We start from the raw sequence: 19,676 nt of genomic DNA, 5'->3' as shown, positions 1-19,676 counted from the left end.
TTAACACTAACCTCATCACAGGACAATTTATAATGACCAATTAACCTACTAACCAGTAAGTCTTTGGACTTTGGGAGAAAATTGAAGCACCTGGAGGAAACCCACTCAGTCATGGGGTGAAAGTAGAAACTCCTTACAGACCCGACCAGAATTGAACTCTGAATTCTGATGTGCCGCGCTGTAATAGTGTCGTGCTAACCGCTATGCGACTGCAGTGCCCTCATGCCAATTTCTGGATCAACAAATAAACAAACGTGAAATGGAGACCTTGTTTTTGTGGTTCCCTCCTGTTTACAAGCAATAGAGCTTGGCCTGCAGCTTCAGCGATAGTACTTGCTTTCTGAGCGGACAGCTGTCTCATTGTTTGTACACTGCACTCTGGGAATCAAATCAGTGCCAAAACTGATCTCCTCATACGGAGAGGGAGGTCCTCTCTTCATATCAAGAGGGAAGGGAGAAAAGGGAGAAGGAAAGGGATGAATAACAGAGAAAAGAGGGGAGTGCCTGATTGGGAAGTGAAAGTCATGACACAGTGACTTTTTCCAAGAAGAGAGGCTTCTTGTTGGAACCACTTTAACAAAACTTGTAGGGATTTCTATTGCTGAATCTCATAATTCGGCAATTCTTAGATTACCAATGGTCACAAACTCAGCAAGACAAGGCAGAAAATTACTATCACCACTGTAACAGGGGAGGAGTTGGGAGTTCAGCACACAACCTCCCAATCTTTAGTCACCCATTTCTCCAAGGATTCACCGACACCAACGAGAATGAACTCAGTGGTGGAATGGAATGCTCTTTACTTGCCTGGTTGAGTACGTAGTTCACTAGTGAAGGAGTTCAAGAGCAAGGACAACGCAACCTGTTTTATCAGCAGCTCGTTTGCTTCTTTAAGCATCTATTTATTCAAATACAAATGCACTGCGGTTCCAACATGGCCTATACTCAGGCTGCACTGCAACAACTCTGTCTTTCTGTAGACCAAACATCTATTTGTGAATTTACTTCGGACCGCTTGACCTGCATTGAAAATTTGATTGCATTTTCCTCTTCCATCCAATGATTATTTTTATTCTTGGAATGAGATTGTCACTGGCACCTTTACTGAATAGAAAGACGGGAGCAGAAGGTGCATAGGAACGTCACACTATCCAAGTACTGACCCAGGGTTTGCACCTTCCAGATTGGGACATAGATGGCTAGTCCTTCACTGCTGATGGGTCTGTTGTTGTGTGAATGAATTCACCAGAGAAAATTACTGGTAGATACAAAGCAGCTTCTTTATTCGACAAAACATGGTACAGCAGGCATCGTATGGAGATGCTTTCAGTCAAGATGCCATGCTGGCCCAACATGGTGCTTGATAATTTATGTGCCAAACATCAAAAGACAATTCCATATTTCTTTGAAACCACATACAACCTTCACACCTCTTGATTGGCACCCACACCACAGACATCCAAATGAATTTTAAATGGCATTGATTCACAGCTTTTAGGAACCCATTGTTCAGAGCTGCACTCCAAATTAAACCCACAATACATATTCAGATTTGAAGACTGGTAGCCAAGGTCAATTGATAAATGTATGTGTTCTAAACCCAAAAATCACTCTCAACAGGTCAACCTCCTGGAAATCACTAGTGATTAAGACTTTCACCAGTCAGGCAGCTGTGATTTGTGTAAAAGGGCTCCCTAAACACTTTTCCAAAGGTAAAAGTGGGGCATGTCAAGTTTTGCCCTGCAAATCCTACCATTAATGTACACCTTTCAAGCATATACAAAAATATACAATGAAAAAGAAAGACACAATAAAAGCATGAAAAGTTGATTTGCACAGTCTCAAGTAGCATTATATAATAAATGTTGGAAGTATAACTATACTTTTTTTCAAATACATCCGTGGATTTGAAGATTTTTAATGTAAAATATTTGAATTGCTCAATCATTTGAATTGTGATGTAATATTGCAAAATTAAGATCTGTGCTAAAAAGCGGCAATATTCCAGACAACTTACCTATCAAAACAGGCATCAAATTGCTCTGTTGCTCGGAAGCCAATAATGGAATATATTACTGTGGCTGCATATACTGATGTGAAACCGTTAATGATGGAGATAAGCACAGCATCTTGCTCACAGTTGTTGCTGAGGAAAAGAGTTATATAGTCAGTCATTCAATATTAATTTGTTTTAATAGAACTAGATTGTAGTTTCTTTGCCACTTGGGAATTCACATTAGGTACTACTTACTGAACAGAATTATAACTGGAGAAGGATATAAGTCCACCGAAAGCCAAGGAGAAAGAATAAAATACTTGGGCTCCAGCATCCAACCAGGTGGTTGGATTTGACAACTCGTTCACCTTGAAATCAAAGAGAGGGATGCCTAATTATTTTTACCAAAATGGGAAATTTTTGGATTTATACTAGGCGATTTTAAACAGCAGAATTTTATTTCTTGCAAAACATATGTTTGTTTGGCTTTATTGATATTGGGATCATCTTCTGGAAATGTCACATATTTGGGAATCTGAGCAATGAGAAGGGCAGAAAATAACACAGGTGGCTTTAGTAGGATGCACAAATGGGAAGGCAATACATCTTCGAAGGACATCAAAGGACAAGGTCATACAACCAATGGAAACACTTTGAAAGGTGCCATTTCCTATCAATGGGAGTCTTGGAAGTGATGTTAGGTTATGTTGGTGGACAAACAATAACCTAGAATTCATGTCCAGTTAGTGTAGGAGAATATTATTGAACTAATAATAAACAAAAAACAAATCTCACATCATATAAGGAAATCTGATTCGGAAACTATCTAAATCCACATCACAATGATGTATAGATTATGTATTGGATTAATAATCATCTTAATTCACCAATTGTGAATATGTATTCAATGCAAAAAAGTTATCATTTAACAAATGGTAGCCTTGGTGCTGCTGGATTGTCACAACAATCCTAAATGGTTCACTAATCATTCTCAGGAAGAAAATTTGATATTTTGGCTTTTATGTGACTCTGGTGTCAAACTGGCTTTTAACATTGTCTTGTTGTAGTCAGCTTTAACATTGTCTTTGTTGGGGTAAGCTTTGAGAACTTAAAAAAAAATTATCTTCCATTCCAACTTCAAACTACTGTATGCATTTTTGAGGGTCAAAGTTACCATTTCTATTTTTCTTTTCGGTAATAAGTATCAGAATAGAAATTACTGACTTAACAAAATCTCACATAACTGAGAGAAAAAGCAATAAATACTTACATCTGGTGTAAAGAGAAATTTTATTCCATCAACAGATCCTTTTAATGTCAGGCCCCGTATCAAGAAGATTGTAAGTATCAGATAAGGCATAGTAGAAGTAATATATACAGCCTGCAAGAAAAGAGAGAAGATTAAATCCATTGTATTAGAGCAGTGGTTCTCAACCTTTTTATGCCATGGACCAATACCATTAACCAAGGAGTCTGTAGATCCCATATTGGGAACCTCTGTCTCGAGAAATCTAGTCACTTTACACATTCTCTTTGACATAATGTCTGTTCTATTATACATTGAAACCATACATTGCTCGGTCCACATTTTAAGCTGCAGTTATTGTAATCAAGCTATAGAACAAAATGTTCATATGTACATTTATCACATTTTAATCACTTAGATTCATAATACCATTTGATGTTACAGAACATATCAGTAAATACAAATCTCAAATACAGCATTCTGTCAATAAATATTCTGAAAGATAATTCTGAGTATGAGGAAAGTTATACTGTCTCCTAAGGATTGGAGTGAAAATTGTACAATAGGTAAAATGAATTGGTACTGTACCTTGCCAGTTGTTTCAATGCCTCTGATTGTGCATACATATAGGACAGACCAAGCACAGATAAGACTGAGCAGTAGCCACCATTGGATTGTGCCTGAATCATCAATGCTGGTTGAAATGTTTAATGATTCTCTGTACCAAAAATAATCTACTGAAGAGCTCCTGGCACATTCATCCACAAATCCTATCAAAACATGAATAAAAATAGTACTATTCCTGAAATCAGTGTGCTGCAATAATATCCTTGCTTGTCTTGAGAATCAGGCAAGCAGGTTGACGCCATTATATCAGTCGGCAAGTATGTTTTGTTGTGGATTGAGTAAGGATATTGCAAATAGTAGGCAAAAGTCATCTATACCTGTACCGTTTTCTGCCATTGGGCAATGGCTCCAAGGTAGTGGCTCTTGAAATGAATTAAAGATGTACCACATAACCAATGCAATTATGCTGTTGTAATATAAACCCACCAGGAATGAAACCAACATTGATGCTATACCTAAAAAAAAACAAGAGTCAATATAAATGATATAAATACTGCAAAGCCAACAAAGGCAATAATGTATTTGTACATCAGTGTAATATCTAAGTTAAAGAACTGAGCCGAGGAGACTGCGGGGGTCATGAGCCAATGTTTGACTCTATTTCACCGATTGAAGCTTCCACTGTTCACCGATTAAAGCAGCAAAGGAGACTGAAACGTCGAAGCGAATGCGGAGGGTGAGCGCCGGCTGCTTGCTGGCGGGATTGCTCTGCCGCTGGAGAGGGGAGCCTATGTGGCCTGTCACTGTGCCCAGAGGACATTATCAAGATTTTTCTGCGTTTATGGGTGTAGATAGGGATATGTATTTGAACTATGGTCTATGGACTTTTTTTCAGTCTTATAATTTTTTATATTCTGTGTTCTCACCTGTTCTTTCTCATTTTTTTTTGAGAAGGGCAGGTTTTTTTTTGTTAGTTTCTTTGTGCAGGCAGAGGGGGATTTAGAGGCCGCTGTTCTTTTTGCATTTCATGTGGGGGGGTGGGTTTGGGGGTTGTTTTCTTGTTGTGTTATGTCCAGTTTTGTTTTGTGCAGGGAGGGGGTGATTTGGGCACCGATGTTTAGTTGCATTTCATACAAGGGAGGAGGGTTTGAGAGTTGATGAACATATTACCAATTTTTTTCTTGGTTTCATGGCTACCTGGAGAAGAAGAATCTCAGAATTGTATACTGTACTTTGATAATAAATGAACCTTTGAATCCTTTACAAGGGTTCCCAACCTTTTTTATGCCATGGACTAATACTATTAAGCAAGCGATCCATGGACCCCATGTTGGGAATCCCTGCTCTAACAGATTATTTTTATTGTAATTGATGAATTGTGTACTGGTTCATTTAGAAATATTGACAACTAATTTTTCCCAACTAATGAAAGTTCATCAACCTGTTGTGTAAACTCTATTTCTCTCCTTACAGATGCTACCAGGTCTGATGAATTTTTAAAAAATTTCAGGTACATCTTCTTCTTCGACTTTTGTTTTGGTTTTTACATGTACATGCAAAAGGAAGTTATAGAACAATGTTCAAATCCGGACATGTTCATCTTTTCAATCATGTTACTGCATTGAAAATCGGAACGCTAATGACTTACCCACTCCTTTAAGGTAAGGATGGACAGAACTCCAGACCCCAACACTGCCTTTCCGCAATCGCTGTCCCATCGCAAACTCCAGATGCAACAGCGGGATACCCTCGAGCACCAAGAGGATGAGGAATGGAATCATGAATGCGCCTGGCAAAGATGAAAAATGCATTGATGCAATAATGGAACATGAGTGTTCTTATCAATCCTCCTTAACACTTCTGGGTTCATTAGAAATACCTGGGGGGCAGGGAATGGATAACATCTCATTTCAAGCATCCGGATTTATAAACTTCCGTATCAGAGTGGCAAATTTAGTCTATGCACAAAATCTTCTCCTTTTTTACCATGGGAAGAAAATCCACTTGTTCATCAGCCGACATTTCACACAAACCTTCCTGAGCAAGAAAATGGCTGAGTGGAGACAGATTTGGAGTTGTTTAATAATGAAGGCCCACATTTTTATTGACTGGGTTGACTCCTCAAATACACTCAGTTGGCACTTTATTCGATACCTCTTGTGCCTAATAAAGTGGCCTCTGAGTGTATGCTCATCGTCTTCTGCTGCTGCAGCCCATCCGCTTCAGGGTTCAAAGTGCTGTGCATTCAGAAATACTCTCCTGCACACCACTGTTGTTACGTGTGGCTATCTGAGTTACTGCCACCTTCCTGGCAGCTTGAACCTGTCTGCCCATTCTCCTATGACCTCTCTCATTTAACAAGGTGTTTTCATCCACAGGACTTCCGCTCTCTAGACGTGTTTTTGTTCTTTGCTCTATTCTCTGTAAACGCTAAGAGACAGTTGTGCATGAAACTCCCAGGAGATCAGGAGTTTCTGGGTTAATCAAACCACCCCTCTGACACCATCAATCATTCCATGGGCAAAGTCACCCAGATCACATTGCTTTCCCATTCTAACGTTTGGTCTGAACAACAACGGAACCTTTCGAGCAGGTCTGCATACTTTTATGCTTTGAGCTGCTGCCACGATTGGCTGATTAGATATTTGCATCAACGAACAGCCGTACAGGTGTACCTAATAAGATGGCCACTGACTGTAGCTTGTGCATGGATCCTTACTGTCCATACAGAAGACTTTGAATATATAAACGTCACTTGAGCCAAATCCAAAATCCCTTAGCTGAGGGGTCAGAACATAATCCAGCATATCAGCGCCCAATCACAGCTCATTCACATGATAAGGGATTACTCAAATTTACAACCATAGAAAATAGACTGGTTTGTAATTCCTATATGTTCCTTATCTAGATACATATTGACTAACAACATAGGTGGAAACATAGTCTCATATTTTGTTGAACACTTGAAGTGAAGACTTAGGCCAATTGACATAATTTGTGATTATAATGCCTAATTATAGCAAGAGAATTCGAGTACAGGAGCAGGGAGGTACTACTGTAGTTGTACAAGGCCTTGGTGAGACCACACCTGGAGTACTGTGTGTAGTTTTGGTCCCCTAATCTGAGGAAAGATATCCTTGCCATAGAGGGAGTACAAAGAAGGTTCACCAGATTGATTCCTGGGATGGCAGGACTTTCATATGATGAAAGACTGGATGAACTAGGCTTATACTCGTTGGAATTTAGAAGATTGAGGGGGGGATCTTATTGAAACGTATAAAATCCTAAAAGGATTGGACAGGCTAGATGCAAGAAGATTGTTCCCAATGTTGGGGAAGTCCAGAACGAGGGGTCACCATTTGAGGATAAAGGGAAAGGCTTTTAGGACCGAAATTAGGAAAAACTTCTTCACACAGAGAGTGGTGAATCTGTGGAATTCTCTGCCACAGAAAACAGTTGAGGCCAGTTCATTGGCTATATTTAAGAGGGAGTTAGATATGGCCCTTGTGGCTAAAGGGATCAGGGGATATGGAGGGAAGGCTGTTACAGGGTTCTGAGTTGGATGATCAGCCATGATCATACCGAATGGCAGTGCAGGCTGGAAGGGCTGAATGGCCTACTCCTGCACCTATTTTCTATGTTTCTATGTTTAATTATCTCCAGACTATCTCCAAGCTGAAGAAAATGTTACTTCCAGAAATCAATTAGCACTCAGAAGCAATAGATACTTTTCATATTTACAGCAGCAATTTGTCAAAGCTTCCTTGACAATAGTCTTTAAAATTTATCAGCTGGAAGATGAAGAGGGCCAACTCCATTCAAGCGGTCCTCCAAATTACACAACACCTTGAATATATTGCTGTCTCTTTGTCCCTCTTTACCAAACAGTTCTGTGGGATTAACTTTAAGATCACAGCAATAGAACAAAATACTATTTAAACTTACAATAATGCACACACCTCACGAGTAGATAAAAATAGAATACTCTGCTAATTGATAAATGAACGACTAATTACTTACTAGTTCAAATTCAAGTCTAATCATCATTCAACCATATATGAATCTATCCAAATGAAACAGCATTCCTCTGGGACCAAATTGCAAAACAGATTACCAACAGTACACAGCACACTGCAAATAGCACATATGGTTATGATTTCAGAAAAACAGTCACAAAGGAAAACAATAATATAGCCCGAGTCCCTGAATGGCTAGATAAATAGAGTGTATAAAGCTGAATAAGACTATGCTTGATTCACCCAGCACCACACTTGATCTTTGTGCTAATTCCACTGGGTGTGGCTGTCTGATGCACTGCTGAAACCATGCTGAAGGCATCCACTGCTCGGGCCGTCCATCTGTTGGAGTTGGCTGCGCAAAGCACCTGGTCTCAAGCAAAACATCTAGAGGGCCTGCTTCCCACTAGCACCTTCATGCCCATTGACATGTTGGGTTAAGATATTTTCACTGCTTTAAAATAACTCTAATATTTAAATTTCAATAGGTCACACATGCTCTCAGTACAGTACTGGTTGAAAATAATAACCATTATCCTGTAATGTTCTCAAATCTGTGAGTAGCACATTGAAAGAAGCTGCTACCTGATTAAAGGTGATCGCTGATTGTGTTGGGAAAATTGCTCCAGAGGAGATTGGTAAAAGTTGAAATACAGAGAGAAAGCATGTTCTATTTTAAAACCAATTTACCTTGCTGACATTGAAAAGAAACTCATTACTTTTAATTATTGCTGAAGTCATTCTTTCCTCTCTCTTTCAACTTTCTTTCCTAATCCAAATGTTCTCCTTTCTTTATTGTTCATCTTCTGTATCTGATTTGGAAATGAATTCATCAATCATTCACTAAATTATTCAGTTACACACATTGTTGATGTGCATTTTGTAACTCATCAGAACACTAAAATCTGGCATTGAACACCACCCTCAGTTTCTCATTAAATTTTTTTAACATTAGTTGACAACTAATATTCATAAAACATCCAAAGCACATGCACTTAGAGAGATAATAAGCATTTGTTCCCTTCACAGTTTGAAAGGTCACCAGCATTCTAAAGTGCACCAGAAAAATAGATAGCTTTCTTTACAATTATCAGTTAAATTAGATATTTGCTTTAAAGAAAGAGTTTTGTAGTTTAAAGTGGACATCAGGTAAATTAACAGTTTTTATACAGATCTTTACTTCTGTATATTTTAATGCAAGATGTGCAAGTAGGGGAATTATAACTATCAATGGAGGCTAAAATAGAGAAAGAATATGACTCAAATTAACAAAAAGGACAGCTCAAAATGTTTTCTGAAATATTAGAGCATCGGCTTCTGATTCTGATTTTGCTTTGGACCAAAGAACTTCTCATTCGCAGACTAGACTAATACTTAGTGCAGAATAAGTGAACTATCTCAAAGCATTCATATTTGAGTTACGCACAGATTCTGCCAAGTGGAGATTAAAAGTACCTATGCATGCAGTTTGAAGGGGCTTTCTCATTTCTCCCCTTGTACAATATGGGTTATTCAACTGACATGGTTCTATGACAAGTATTTTCTTTCAAAGGAGTGTGGGCTTCCCCACATACGTACCTCTACCAATCCTAAAGCTGAGAAATTAACTGAGCCTTTTTCAGAGGACTGTTTAGAAACCTGGAGTCACAAATAGGAAAGACTGGACAAGCGTTGCATGTTATTTTCCTAAGGGACAACAGTGAAGCAGATGGTTTTACAAAAATACTATACTTTCATTAATGCTTCAGTTCCAGACTTAAATCATGAGCTATCAGAACTTACGTTCCTTGGTTATCTGTGATGAGATTTGAGCTCATTTCTCTTATTTGACCAGAGACTTCCTCAGAGTGATTGGAATCTAAAATCCTGATTTATACTCAAGGAATCTCTCTTAGCCTCAAAAAAACTCTTTATGGGACCAAAATGCTGCTAAATATTACTTTTTCCTCTTTTCAGTTGCTTTGTACATCGGCCACCTTTTGGTTTCATTATCCAGTTTTGAGCATTTGCAATTCTAAAGTTGGTGACTAAACAGTTAATTGTTTTTCTTAACCTTGACCTTGTTCTGCTGCCCCCTGAAATCATGATAGACTTTGATACAAAATCAATAAAATGCTAGTCAAGGTTCACCGTGACATGCATAAACCATTACATATTTATCAAGTTACGCAGTGCAATTCACTTGGATAAGAAACTGATGGAAATCTCTTGGTTAATATCCCAGTCTATGTGGAAGAATAAGTAGTCTTTGCTTTCATAGAGCATAGACAGCACAGCACAGTATAGGCCATTTAGCACAGTTTATAACTCTAAACAATCTAATCCTATCCTCCTACATAGTCCTCCGTTTTCCCATCTGCCACTTCTAGCCCAGATCTGCATCTTGTCAATGTCCTACGGCAACTTTCTACACTATTCATTCTGGCTCAAAAGCTGCCCTGAATATTATTTTTACAACAAAGCAGTATTCCCTTTGAAGAGCTGAAAAAAAAAGGGATAGAAATTCGCCATATGTTTCTAATTCAATTCTGAATAGTTTTCCCCAGGGTGGATGAAGATGGACATTGAAAACAGATTTTGTCAGTGATGACTGCATCCCAGGAATTAATAAATGAAAACAGACTAAATTAGCAAGAATTTTGAGATGCAGGAACAGGTAAGGACAGCTAGTATTGATTTTTTAAGGCAAATAACATTTTACATATACAATATATTTTTTCTCAAAGCAAAGCAACTAATTGGACAGAATAGTGGAAACCTGGAGGTGGATTAAAAGACTCTCTCCTTCCAATCCCACTTGTTACTCTTTGGGAGAATCATTAGATCCTAGGATTATCAATCTGTTTAAAGTATGTTTCCTGCACATTGTTGAAAACGCAGCTCTCTTGAAATAATTTGAAATTGCAGTTGTGGCAATATTCAGACAGATGGGAGCTGTTTACAACACACTAATACATTATATAATGCTACTTGGGACTGTTTTATGATCAGGTGAGTTAATAATTTACTGACAAATAATAAAGCAAACAGCTCTTCAAAAAAATCTATTTTGGTTCTAAAATCTAATGTGAGTGTGGTGTATCAGGAAGAAAGGGGGAAAAATAGAAAGGATGTGATACCAATTTGTTATGTAGAAAATAGCTCTTTAAGGTAATTTTACTCTTAAACCAACCAGAAGAAGGGGCGGAAATACAAACAGAAGGACTAATATGTTTATTCTATAGAATCATCACAGTCTGCTTGCAGGATTTTAAGTAATATTTATTGGCTTAATGGTTATGAATTTTGAACATGAGCAACTAAACCCAAGTTAGCAGTATATCCATTGCCTTAAAAACAGGTATTAGAAAACAACGTGTTCCCCAGCCTACACACACATTTACACATACTCCAATGTTTAGAAAGTTGCACCTCCTGATTTGACAGACTCTTTTTAATATATCCATTGACGTTTATTAACTACTTTTCAAAGATGGATGTGGTTTCAATTATAGAAGCATGTCTATTTATTTTTACCTCAAAAATAAATTATGAGTCCCACAAAGAAAATGCACCAGTACAAATGTCATTATTTGTAACAGTGTAAAACAGGGAAGGAAAAAATAGCGGGATTCTATAAGAATCTTTTTTTATCTCAGAGAAGTATTTACTGGGAGTTTGAGGAGATTTTGTTATGTCACCAAAGACACTAGCAAATCACTGCAGATGTACAATGGAGAGCATTCTAACTGGTTACATCACTGTCTGGTATGGAGGGGCCACTGCACAGGGCTGGAAAAAGATGAAGAAAGTTGACAGCCCAGCAAGCTCCATCACGGGCAATTGGCTCTCCAACATCAAGAACATCTTCAAAAGGTGATGGCTTAAGAAAGATGACGTCCGTTACTAAGGACCCCATCACCCAGGACATGCCCTCTTCTCATTGCTACCCTCAGGGAGGAGGTACAAGTACCTGAAGGCACATACTCAACATTTTAGGAGCAGCTTCTTCCCCTCTGCCGTCAGAATTCTGAATGGCTGATGAATCAACCCATGAATACTACCTGACTATTTTTTGCTCTCTTTCTGCCCACTTAACTAACTTTTATACATATTTTATTGCAATTTATAGCTTTTATGTATTTCACTGTACTGCTGCAGCAAAACAACAAATTTCATGACATGCATATGTCAGTGATAGACCATAGGACCATAAGACTTAAGAGTAGAATTAGGCTATTCAGCTCATCGAGTCTGCTCCTCCATTTCAAAATAACTGAGATATTATCCCTGTCATTAAACCTGGTTCTGATTATTTAGAAATTGGTCAACATAATCATCTCTTACCTGAAGATGCATTACATCACAATGTGTCTTTTATTCAGAGACAATGTTTTTTTCTGTGTTCTTTATATTTCCCTGTTTGTTTATGGAATAAACTTCTATCAATTTCAAGTTATTTTCCTTTGTCTACGTTCCTCTCCATCTGAGAATTGACATTGTTGGTAACTGACTTATTCTGAGTTATCTTTTGAACAGAATGATCTACAAAGCTATAGGGAAAGAGATTGTTGGCATTGTGTTAGCTGGAATCAATACAGGTTTGATGGACAGAACACCCTCCTGTGTATGATCTTTTTGATTCTAGGATTAAATAGCCTGGATTATGAACATCTCCTCAAACTTTCTCTAACCAGAGAAATTTCAGCTTCTCCCTACTGAGTTTTCCTCAGGTCATTAGGGCTAAAGACATCACCTAACAATGTCTGTGTGCTACATCCCATATGAGAAATACTGAATTTTCCTACAGATACTACTTAATCATCTTTCAGAGGAATTTTTTATTCCATTCATGGTGCACAGCTGCAGCAGCTAAGTTATACATTTTTTAAACCTCTGTACTGGCCTACTTCTGCGATCCTAAAATATCTCAATAATAATTATGCTAGATGACAGATATCTATTTATAAAGGTAATTTATATGACATATTACATATTATATTACATGCACAATGATGCAAATGTAAGTGTTTTACTTGCATCATCTTTTATTTTACATTCTGGGAAGTTGAAGTGTTGCTCACATCTTTCAGAGCCTACCTCTGAATCATACTCTTTACAACAGAAATTTAATCTAACCTATATTTTCACTACTTCATTCCACATTCATTCTTATTCTTGTGTGTTGATTAGTAAGTACCAATGTGTTTTATGTTGCATCAACTAATATGATAATATGCAGAATTAGTGCTTTAAACACAGGAACTTATAAAAATGAAAAAGACACTGTTCACACTCTTGAGCTAGCAGAGATATTATTGAATTTAATGCTCCCATACCTGTTCTTCAAAATAAGAGATATCCAGCAGCCAGCCCCTTGGCCACTGCAGCTTGACTAGAAATTTATCATGTGTGAGCACTAGTCCTACATTAATCCCATTTTAAAATTCTTCTCACACTGTCATCATTTCTACTTTGATTCTACCACTCACGTGGATACTAGAGATTCACCAGACTGATTCCTGGGATTGCGGGATATCCCTAAGAAGAGAGAGAGGGTCAACTAATCCTATATCCTTCCCACTGAAATTCTAACAGTAACTGACAAACTAGATACAGTGAGAATGTTGCCACTGTCTGGGGTGTACAGAACCAGAGGTCACAAACAAGGCAGCGAGGCCAGGTCATTGAATAGGTTTAAGTACGTAGATTTCTTCATATGAATTGAATTCAAAGGTATGGATAGAAATTGGAAATATGGTATTGAATCTGCTATGATCACATTGAATAGCAGAAGATGCTCGAAGGGCTGAATGGCCTACTTCTGTGATTCTACGTTTATAGTGCCCTCTTACTGAGAATCACATTACCCAATACAATGGTGCTAGCCTAATTCATTCTTTATTTGTAATCAAATAGCACTTTACAAAAACTAAGCTGCTGGTGGCAGTATGTAAACACTGAAGGAAAATAAATGAAAATAAATGCATTAGAAAATGATCAAATTACATGGCGTTCCTTCAATTAATTTGAACAATTACAGCCCAACCTGACACTTGCCTTTTACAAGATGAATTTCCACTGAAGCACGTCTTTGCAACATTGAAATCCACAGGCTACCTGATATTAATGCTCTTATTAACAAAGTCCAGCAAAGACTTATTTTCGTTCGGAAAAATTATTGGTCTTCACACTTCGTTCAAGAAGTACTCTAGCTTGCATTCACTTATCCTTCCACCCATTCTGTTCTTTAAGATAAATATCACATTGTACTCTAATTTCCACTTAATAATACATATTCACAGTAAGAATTGTAGAATTTATTTTTGCTTCTTTATATCAGTTGATGATTAACAACTGTTTTGTTACATACCTCCTCCGTGGCTTTGACAAAGATAGGGGAATCGCCACACATTTCCTAATCCCACGCAAAAACCAACACATGTTAACAAATACTGAGCTTTGTTGTCCCATTTGGGTCGATCGTCCACCTCTTCTATTTCTCTCCTCTCGAGTTCCTCATAGGTCGGAATTCTATCTTCCAGACCAGGATTTGGCAAAACGAGTTTTGAGAGTTGGAACCTTGGCATGATGGGTTTGAGACACCAGCTCACAATGGGAACAGAGTGGCAGAGGGATGTCTGAATAAAGTGGAAGGTGCTGTTGTTAACTATGTGCTTTTATAGGGAACCTTTAGCACCAGCATCTGTAGGTGTATCTTCTGCAAACTGATGTGTTAGCAGAATGTTTGGCCGTCCTAGTAAAATTTGATAATTATTAATGCATTTTATCACTTGGAAGATTACAGTTCTGAGATACAATTACAGATTTTGTATCAATTTAGATTTATTTGATTCTGTAATGATTGCAAAGCATTCAAGTCCCCTCCTTTTTTAAAATTTTATAGTCCACTTTTTTAACTGCAAGGAAATCTACCCTTTTTAAATTTAAATTGTATTAACAGATCACAGGCAACAAAAATGCAGTAAATATATAGGAAGTAGGAATAATTATTATCATCTGATCATTTCAATACATTTATACGAAGCCATGTTTTTCATTTGCACAACCTCACAGCTTATCAGAAGCTGTAGTTTATGTTATTTTTTGGGTCACCTGGAGATCTGGATAATAAGCCTAAAAAAAGTAGTGGATACAGCCCAGGCCATCACAGGCAAAGCTCTCTCCACCATTGAGCACATCTACAAGTCACAGGGAGGAAGTATCCATCATCAAGAACCCCACCATCCGGGCCAGGCTTTCTTCTCTCTGCTGCTATTGGAAAGGTGGTTCAGGAGCCTTAGGTCCCTCACCATCAGGGTAACTCATAGTTATTTCTCTTCAGCCATCAGGCTCCTGAACCACTGTGGATAACTTCACTCACTTCAACTCTGAACCGAGTCCACAGTTCTCAGTACTACTTATTTATTTATATGCTTATTTACTATTGTTATTTTTTTTGTTTTTGCACAGATTGTCTTGTTTTTGCACATTGTTTGCTTGTCGGTCTTTGTTTATGTGTAGCTTCTATTGTGTTTCTTTGTTCTACTGTGAATGCCTGAAACAAAATGAATCTCAGGGTAGTATGTGGTGACGTACATGTACAGCACTTTGATAATAAAGTTAATCTGAACTTTGAATTTGGAGACATGCTTTCAAATTCTCTCAAGGCAGCTTTGTACTTGAAATAGAAAGCGAGTATCGTCAGTATTGACCATGAACCTACAGATTGTCGTGGCAAGCCATTTGGTTTATTGATGCCTCTTTAGGGAATGAAATTTACCTCTCTTACCTTGTCTACTCTACATGGCACATAAGTTAATTTAATTCCTTGCTAACATGTTATATGCTTGTTAAACTGTGTTAATGACGTTGTTCTGTAAAACATTGACAGGAATGCGTAATCTTCACTTTCATCAAATATTCCAATAGTCCCTTGTACCTGAGCCTATCTAGTCATGTTTCAGATACTTGAATGGTGAATTCAAAGGATGCTTTGTAATGATCAAAGAATTAAATAGTTGGAACAAGAGCTGTCTGGCAGCTAATTGTGATTAAAGATCATTTTAAGAAAGGAAGCAGAGAGACAGACAGACAGACGGACCGAGATATACAGAGACAGAGAGACAGAGACAGAAACAGAACAGAAGAGAGGGCAATGGAAGAAAACCATACTTTTGGGCTCTGTAGCCGTTATGAAGTAGGAGACTCACCATTAAATGAACCATAGAGGAATGAAGACATTAGTTGATGGGAACATTGAGCCCTGCCTGATCTGGACTGACTACCAGAACCTCTCATTCATTTAACAGACCTGTCAACTCAACTTACATCAGGCTCGCTGGGTAAAGGACCAGAATTTATGTCAGATATATTTTTCTACCATTCTTCAGAGTAAATTCAATGAATATACTGCATATCATAGTTCACTCAGGTTCGACGTAGCTCGCTTGGGTTTGCTGATTGAGTAGAAAAGGCAACGACTCGCGGCAGTTTGGAGCTTTTATCAGTAGCAGATTGGAGATCAGAAGCCTGAGATGACATAGCTCACTCAGGTTCACCGACTGAGTAGAAAAGGCAGCAACTCGTGGCAGTCTGGTGCTTTGAGCAGCAGCCTACTGCATTCGGGATTGATTAGCAAGATCAAACTAAAGTAAGGAGAGATCAGAGTGAGAGAGGAGAATTTTTAGGCTTTAGATCTTTTTGATGAGAGGTTTCAGGGAGAGAAGGCAAAAAAGCTGTAGGTAGATATCCTTCCCCTACCTCACACCTCCGCAGTTTATTGTCCTTCCTTTTTTATAGTTGCTCAATTCAAACAGTAGAGATGCCAGGTAAGATAGATGAAAGCTCCTCTTGCAGGACGTGCAAAGGCAGGGAGTCCTCCAGTGTCCCTGACGACTACACCTCTGAGAAGTGCATCCAGCTGCAGCTTCTAACAATCTGCATTAAGGAGTTGGAGCTGGAACCAAATGAACTCCAGATCATTCAGGAGGCTGAGGGGGGTGATAGTTAGGACATATAGCGAAGCAGTTACACCCAAGATGCTGGACCCAGGAAACTGGGTGACAGTCAGGAGGGGGAAAGGGGTTAAATGGCCAGTGCACAATACTCTTGTGGGGATTCCTATCATCAACAGGTATACCTCTTTGGATACTGTTGGTAGAGATGACCTAACAGACGAAGGCCAGGTCTCTGGCATTGAATCTGACTTTGCTACTCAGAAGGAGAGCGGTGAGAAGAGGCACGCTGTGGAGATAGGGGACTTACTTGTCAGGGGAACTGAAAGGAGGTTCTGTGGACAAGAACGATATTCCTGGATGGTATGTTGCCTCTTGTGTGCAAGAGCAAATTAAAGTAAGGCAGTGGCCACGGCCCCTCGGGGACATCTCGGATTGAGTCCTCAGTAATCCCAAGAAGGAGGGTGAACAGCTATAGGTCGTAGTCCATTTAGGTACCAATGACATGGGTAGGATAAGTGACGAGGTTCTGCAAAGGGATTTGAAGGAGTTAGGTGCAAAGTCAAGGGGCAGGATCTTCAGGGTTGTGATCTCAGGATTACTACCTATGCCATGTGCTAGTGAGGCAAGAAGTAGAAGATTATACAGTTTAATACGTGTCTAAGGAGTTGGTGTAGGAGGGAGGGCATAAGATTTTTGGATCATTGGGCTCCCTTTCCAGGGAAGGTGGGACCTGCACAGAATAGACAGTTTGCAGCTGAGATGGAAGGGGGCTAATATCACAGCAGGACCATTTGTTGATGCTGTATGGAGTCGGGGAGGGGATTAAAGTAAAGTTGCATGAGCATGGGAATCAGATTTCCAGTACAGATAGTGGAGAGGTTGGAGTGACAGATGTTAAAACCTCAGACAAAGTCAAAAGGGTGAGCATAGTGGGACTAATTTTCGGAGCTGTGTATAGTTCACTGTAAGGGTATCATAGGAAAGGCAGATGAGCTCAGGGCATGGTTAGACACCTGGAATTATGATATTGTAGACATTAGTGAGACTTGGCTGCAGGAGGAATAGGACTGGCATCTCAATTTTCTGGGGCTTCAGTTGTTTTACACATGAAAGAGTGGGAAGGGTTAAAGGATGAGTGGTGGCATTAATAGTCAATGAAAATGTCATGGCAGTGCTCATTCAGGACAGGCTGGAGAACTTGGCTAGTGAGGCATTATGGGTGGAACTGAGAAATAAGAAATGTATGACTATGTTAAGGGAGCTATATTACAGGCCACCCAACAGTCTGATGGATTCACAGGAACAAATTTTCAGGCAAATCGCAAACTGTCGCAAGAGACATACAATTGTTATAGAAACATAGAAAACCTACAGCACAATACAGGCCCTTTGGCCCACAAAGCTGTGCCGAACATGTCCTTACCTTAGAACTACCTAGGCTTACCCATAGTCCTCCATTTTTCTAAGCTCCATGTACCCATCCGGGAGTCTCTTAAAAGACCCTATCGTATCCACCCCCACCACCGCCGCCAGCAGCCCATTCCACGCACTCACCATTCTCTGCGTAAAAAAACTTACCTCTGACATCTCCTCTGTACCTACTTCCAAGCACCTTAAAACTATGCCCTCTCGTGCTAGCCATTTCAACTCTGGGAAAAAGCCTCTGACTATCCACACGATCAATGCCTCTCATTATCTTCTACACCTTTATCAGGTCACCTCTCATCCTCCATTGCTCCAAGGAGAAAAAGCTGAGTTCACTCAACCTATTCTCATAAGACATGCTTCCCAATCCAGGCAACATCCTTGTAAATCTCCTCTGCATCTTTTCTATGGTTTCCACATCCTTCCTGTGGTAAGGTGACCAGAATTGAGCACAGTACTCCAAGTGGGGTCTGACCAGGGTCCTATATAGCTACAACATTACCTCTCAGCTCTTAAACACAATCCCATGATTGATGAAGGCCAATGCACCATATGCCTTCTTAATCACAGAGTCAACCTGCATAGCAGCTTTAAGTGTCCTATAGACTTGGACTCCAAGATCCCTCTGATCCTCCACACTGCCGAGATTCTTGCCATTAATGCTATATTCTGCCATCATATTTGACCTACCAAAATGAACCACCTCACACTTATCTGGGTTGAACTCCATCTGCCACTTCTCAGCCCAGTTTTGCATCCTATTAATGTCCCACTGTAATCTCTGACAGTCCTCCACACTATCCACAACACCCCAACCTTTGTGTCATCAGCAAATTTACTAACCCATCCCTCCACTTCCTCATCTAGATCATTTATAAAAATCACAAAGAGTTGGGGTCCCAGAATAGATCCCTGAGGCACACCACTGGTCACAGGCCTCCATGCAGAATATGGTCCATCTACAACCACTCTTTGCCTTCTGTGGGCAAGCCAATTCTGGATCCACAAAGGAATATCCCCTTGGATCCCATGCCTCCTTACTTTCTCAATAAGCCTTGCATAGGGTACCTTATCAAATGCCTTGCTAAAATCCATATACACTACATCTATGGCTTTACCTCCATCAATGTGTTTAGTCACATCTTCAAAAAATTCAGTCATACTCGTAAGGCACGACCTGCCTTTGACAAAGCCATGTTGACTATTCCTAATCATATTATGCCTCTCCAAGTGCTCATAAATCCTGCCTCTTAGGATCTTCTCCATCAACTTACCAAGTAAGACTCACTGGTCTATAATTTCCTGGGCTATCCCTACTCTCTTTCTTGAATAACGAAACAACATCCGCAACCCTCCAATCCTCCAGCACCTCTCCCGTCCTCATTGATGATGCAAAGATCATCGCCAGAGGCTCAGCAGTCTCCTCCCTCACTTCCCACAGTAGCCTAGGGTACATCCTGTCTGGTCCCAGTGACTTATCCAAATTG

At 39.3% G+C, this 19,676-nt stretch overlaps 1 protein-coding gene across 1 annotated transcript in view; it reads right to left on the bottom strand.

The window, feature by feature from the left end:
* The window catches only part of slc6a19a.1 (solute carrier family 6 member 19a, tandem duplicate 1), a 29,670-nt gene extending 15,196 nt beyond the window's left edge, over positions 1 to 14,474 (bottom strand). The window contains exons 1-7 of the mRNA XM_072283374.1: positions 14,178 to 14,474; positions 5,458 to 5,598; positions 4,187 to 4,324; positions 3,831 to 4,012; positions 3,267 to 3,377; positions 2,252 to 2,364; positions 2,018 to 2,146 (exon numbers count right to left, since the gene is read on the bottom strand). Coding sequence (XP_072139475.1) covers positions 2,018 to 2,146; positions 2,252 to 2,364; positions 3,267 to 3,377; positions 3,831 to 4,012; positions 4,187 to 4,324; positions 5,458 to 5,598; positions 14,178 to 14,394 — 1,031 coding nt within the window. The 5' untranslated portion in view covers positions 14,395 to 14,474. The remainder of the gene's footprint in view (positions 1 to 2,017; positions 2,147 to 2,251; positions 2,365 to 3,266; positions 3,378 to 3,830; positions 4,013 to 4,186; positions 4,325 to 5,457; positions 5,599 to 14,177) is intronic.
* Positions 14,475 to 19,676: the final 5,202 nt, after the last annotated feature.

The sequence above is a fragment of the Mobula birostris genome, chromosome 19, assembly GCF_030028105.1.
Source record: "Mobula birostris isolate sMobBir1 chromosome 19, sMobBir1.hap1, whole genome shotgun sequence".
Lineage (NCBI taxonomy): Eukaryota > Metazoa > Chordata > Chondrichthyes > Myliobatiformes > Myliobatidae > Mobula > Mobula birostris.
This window is presented reverse-complemented; position numbering and strand designations above follow the sequence as displayed.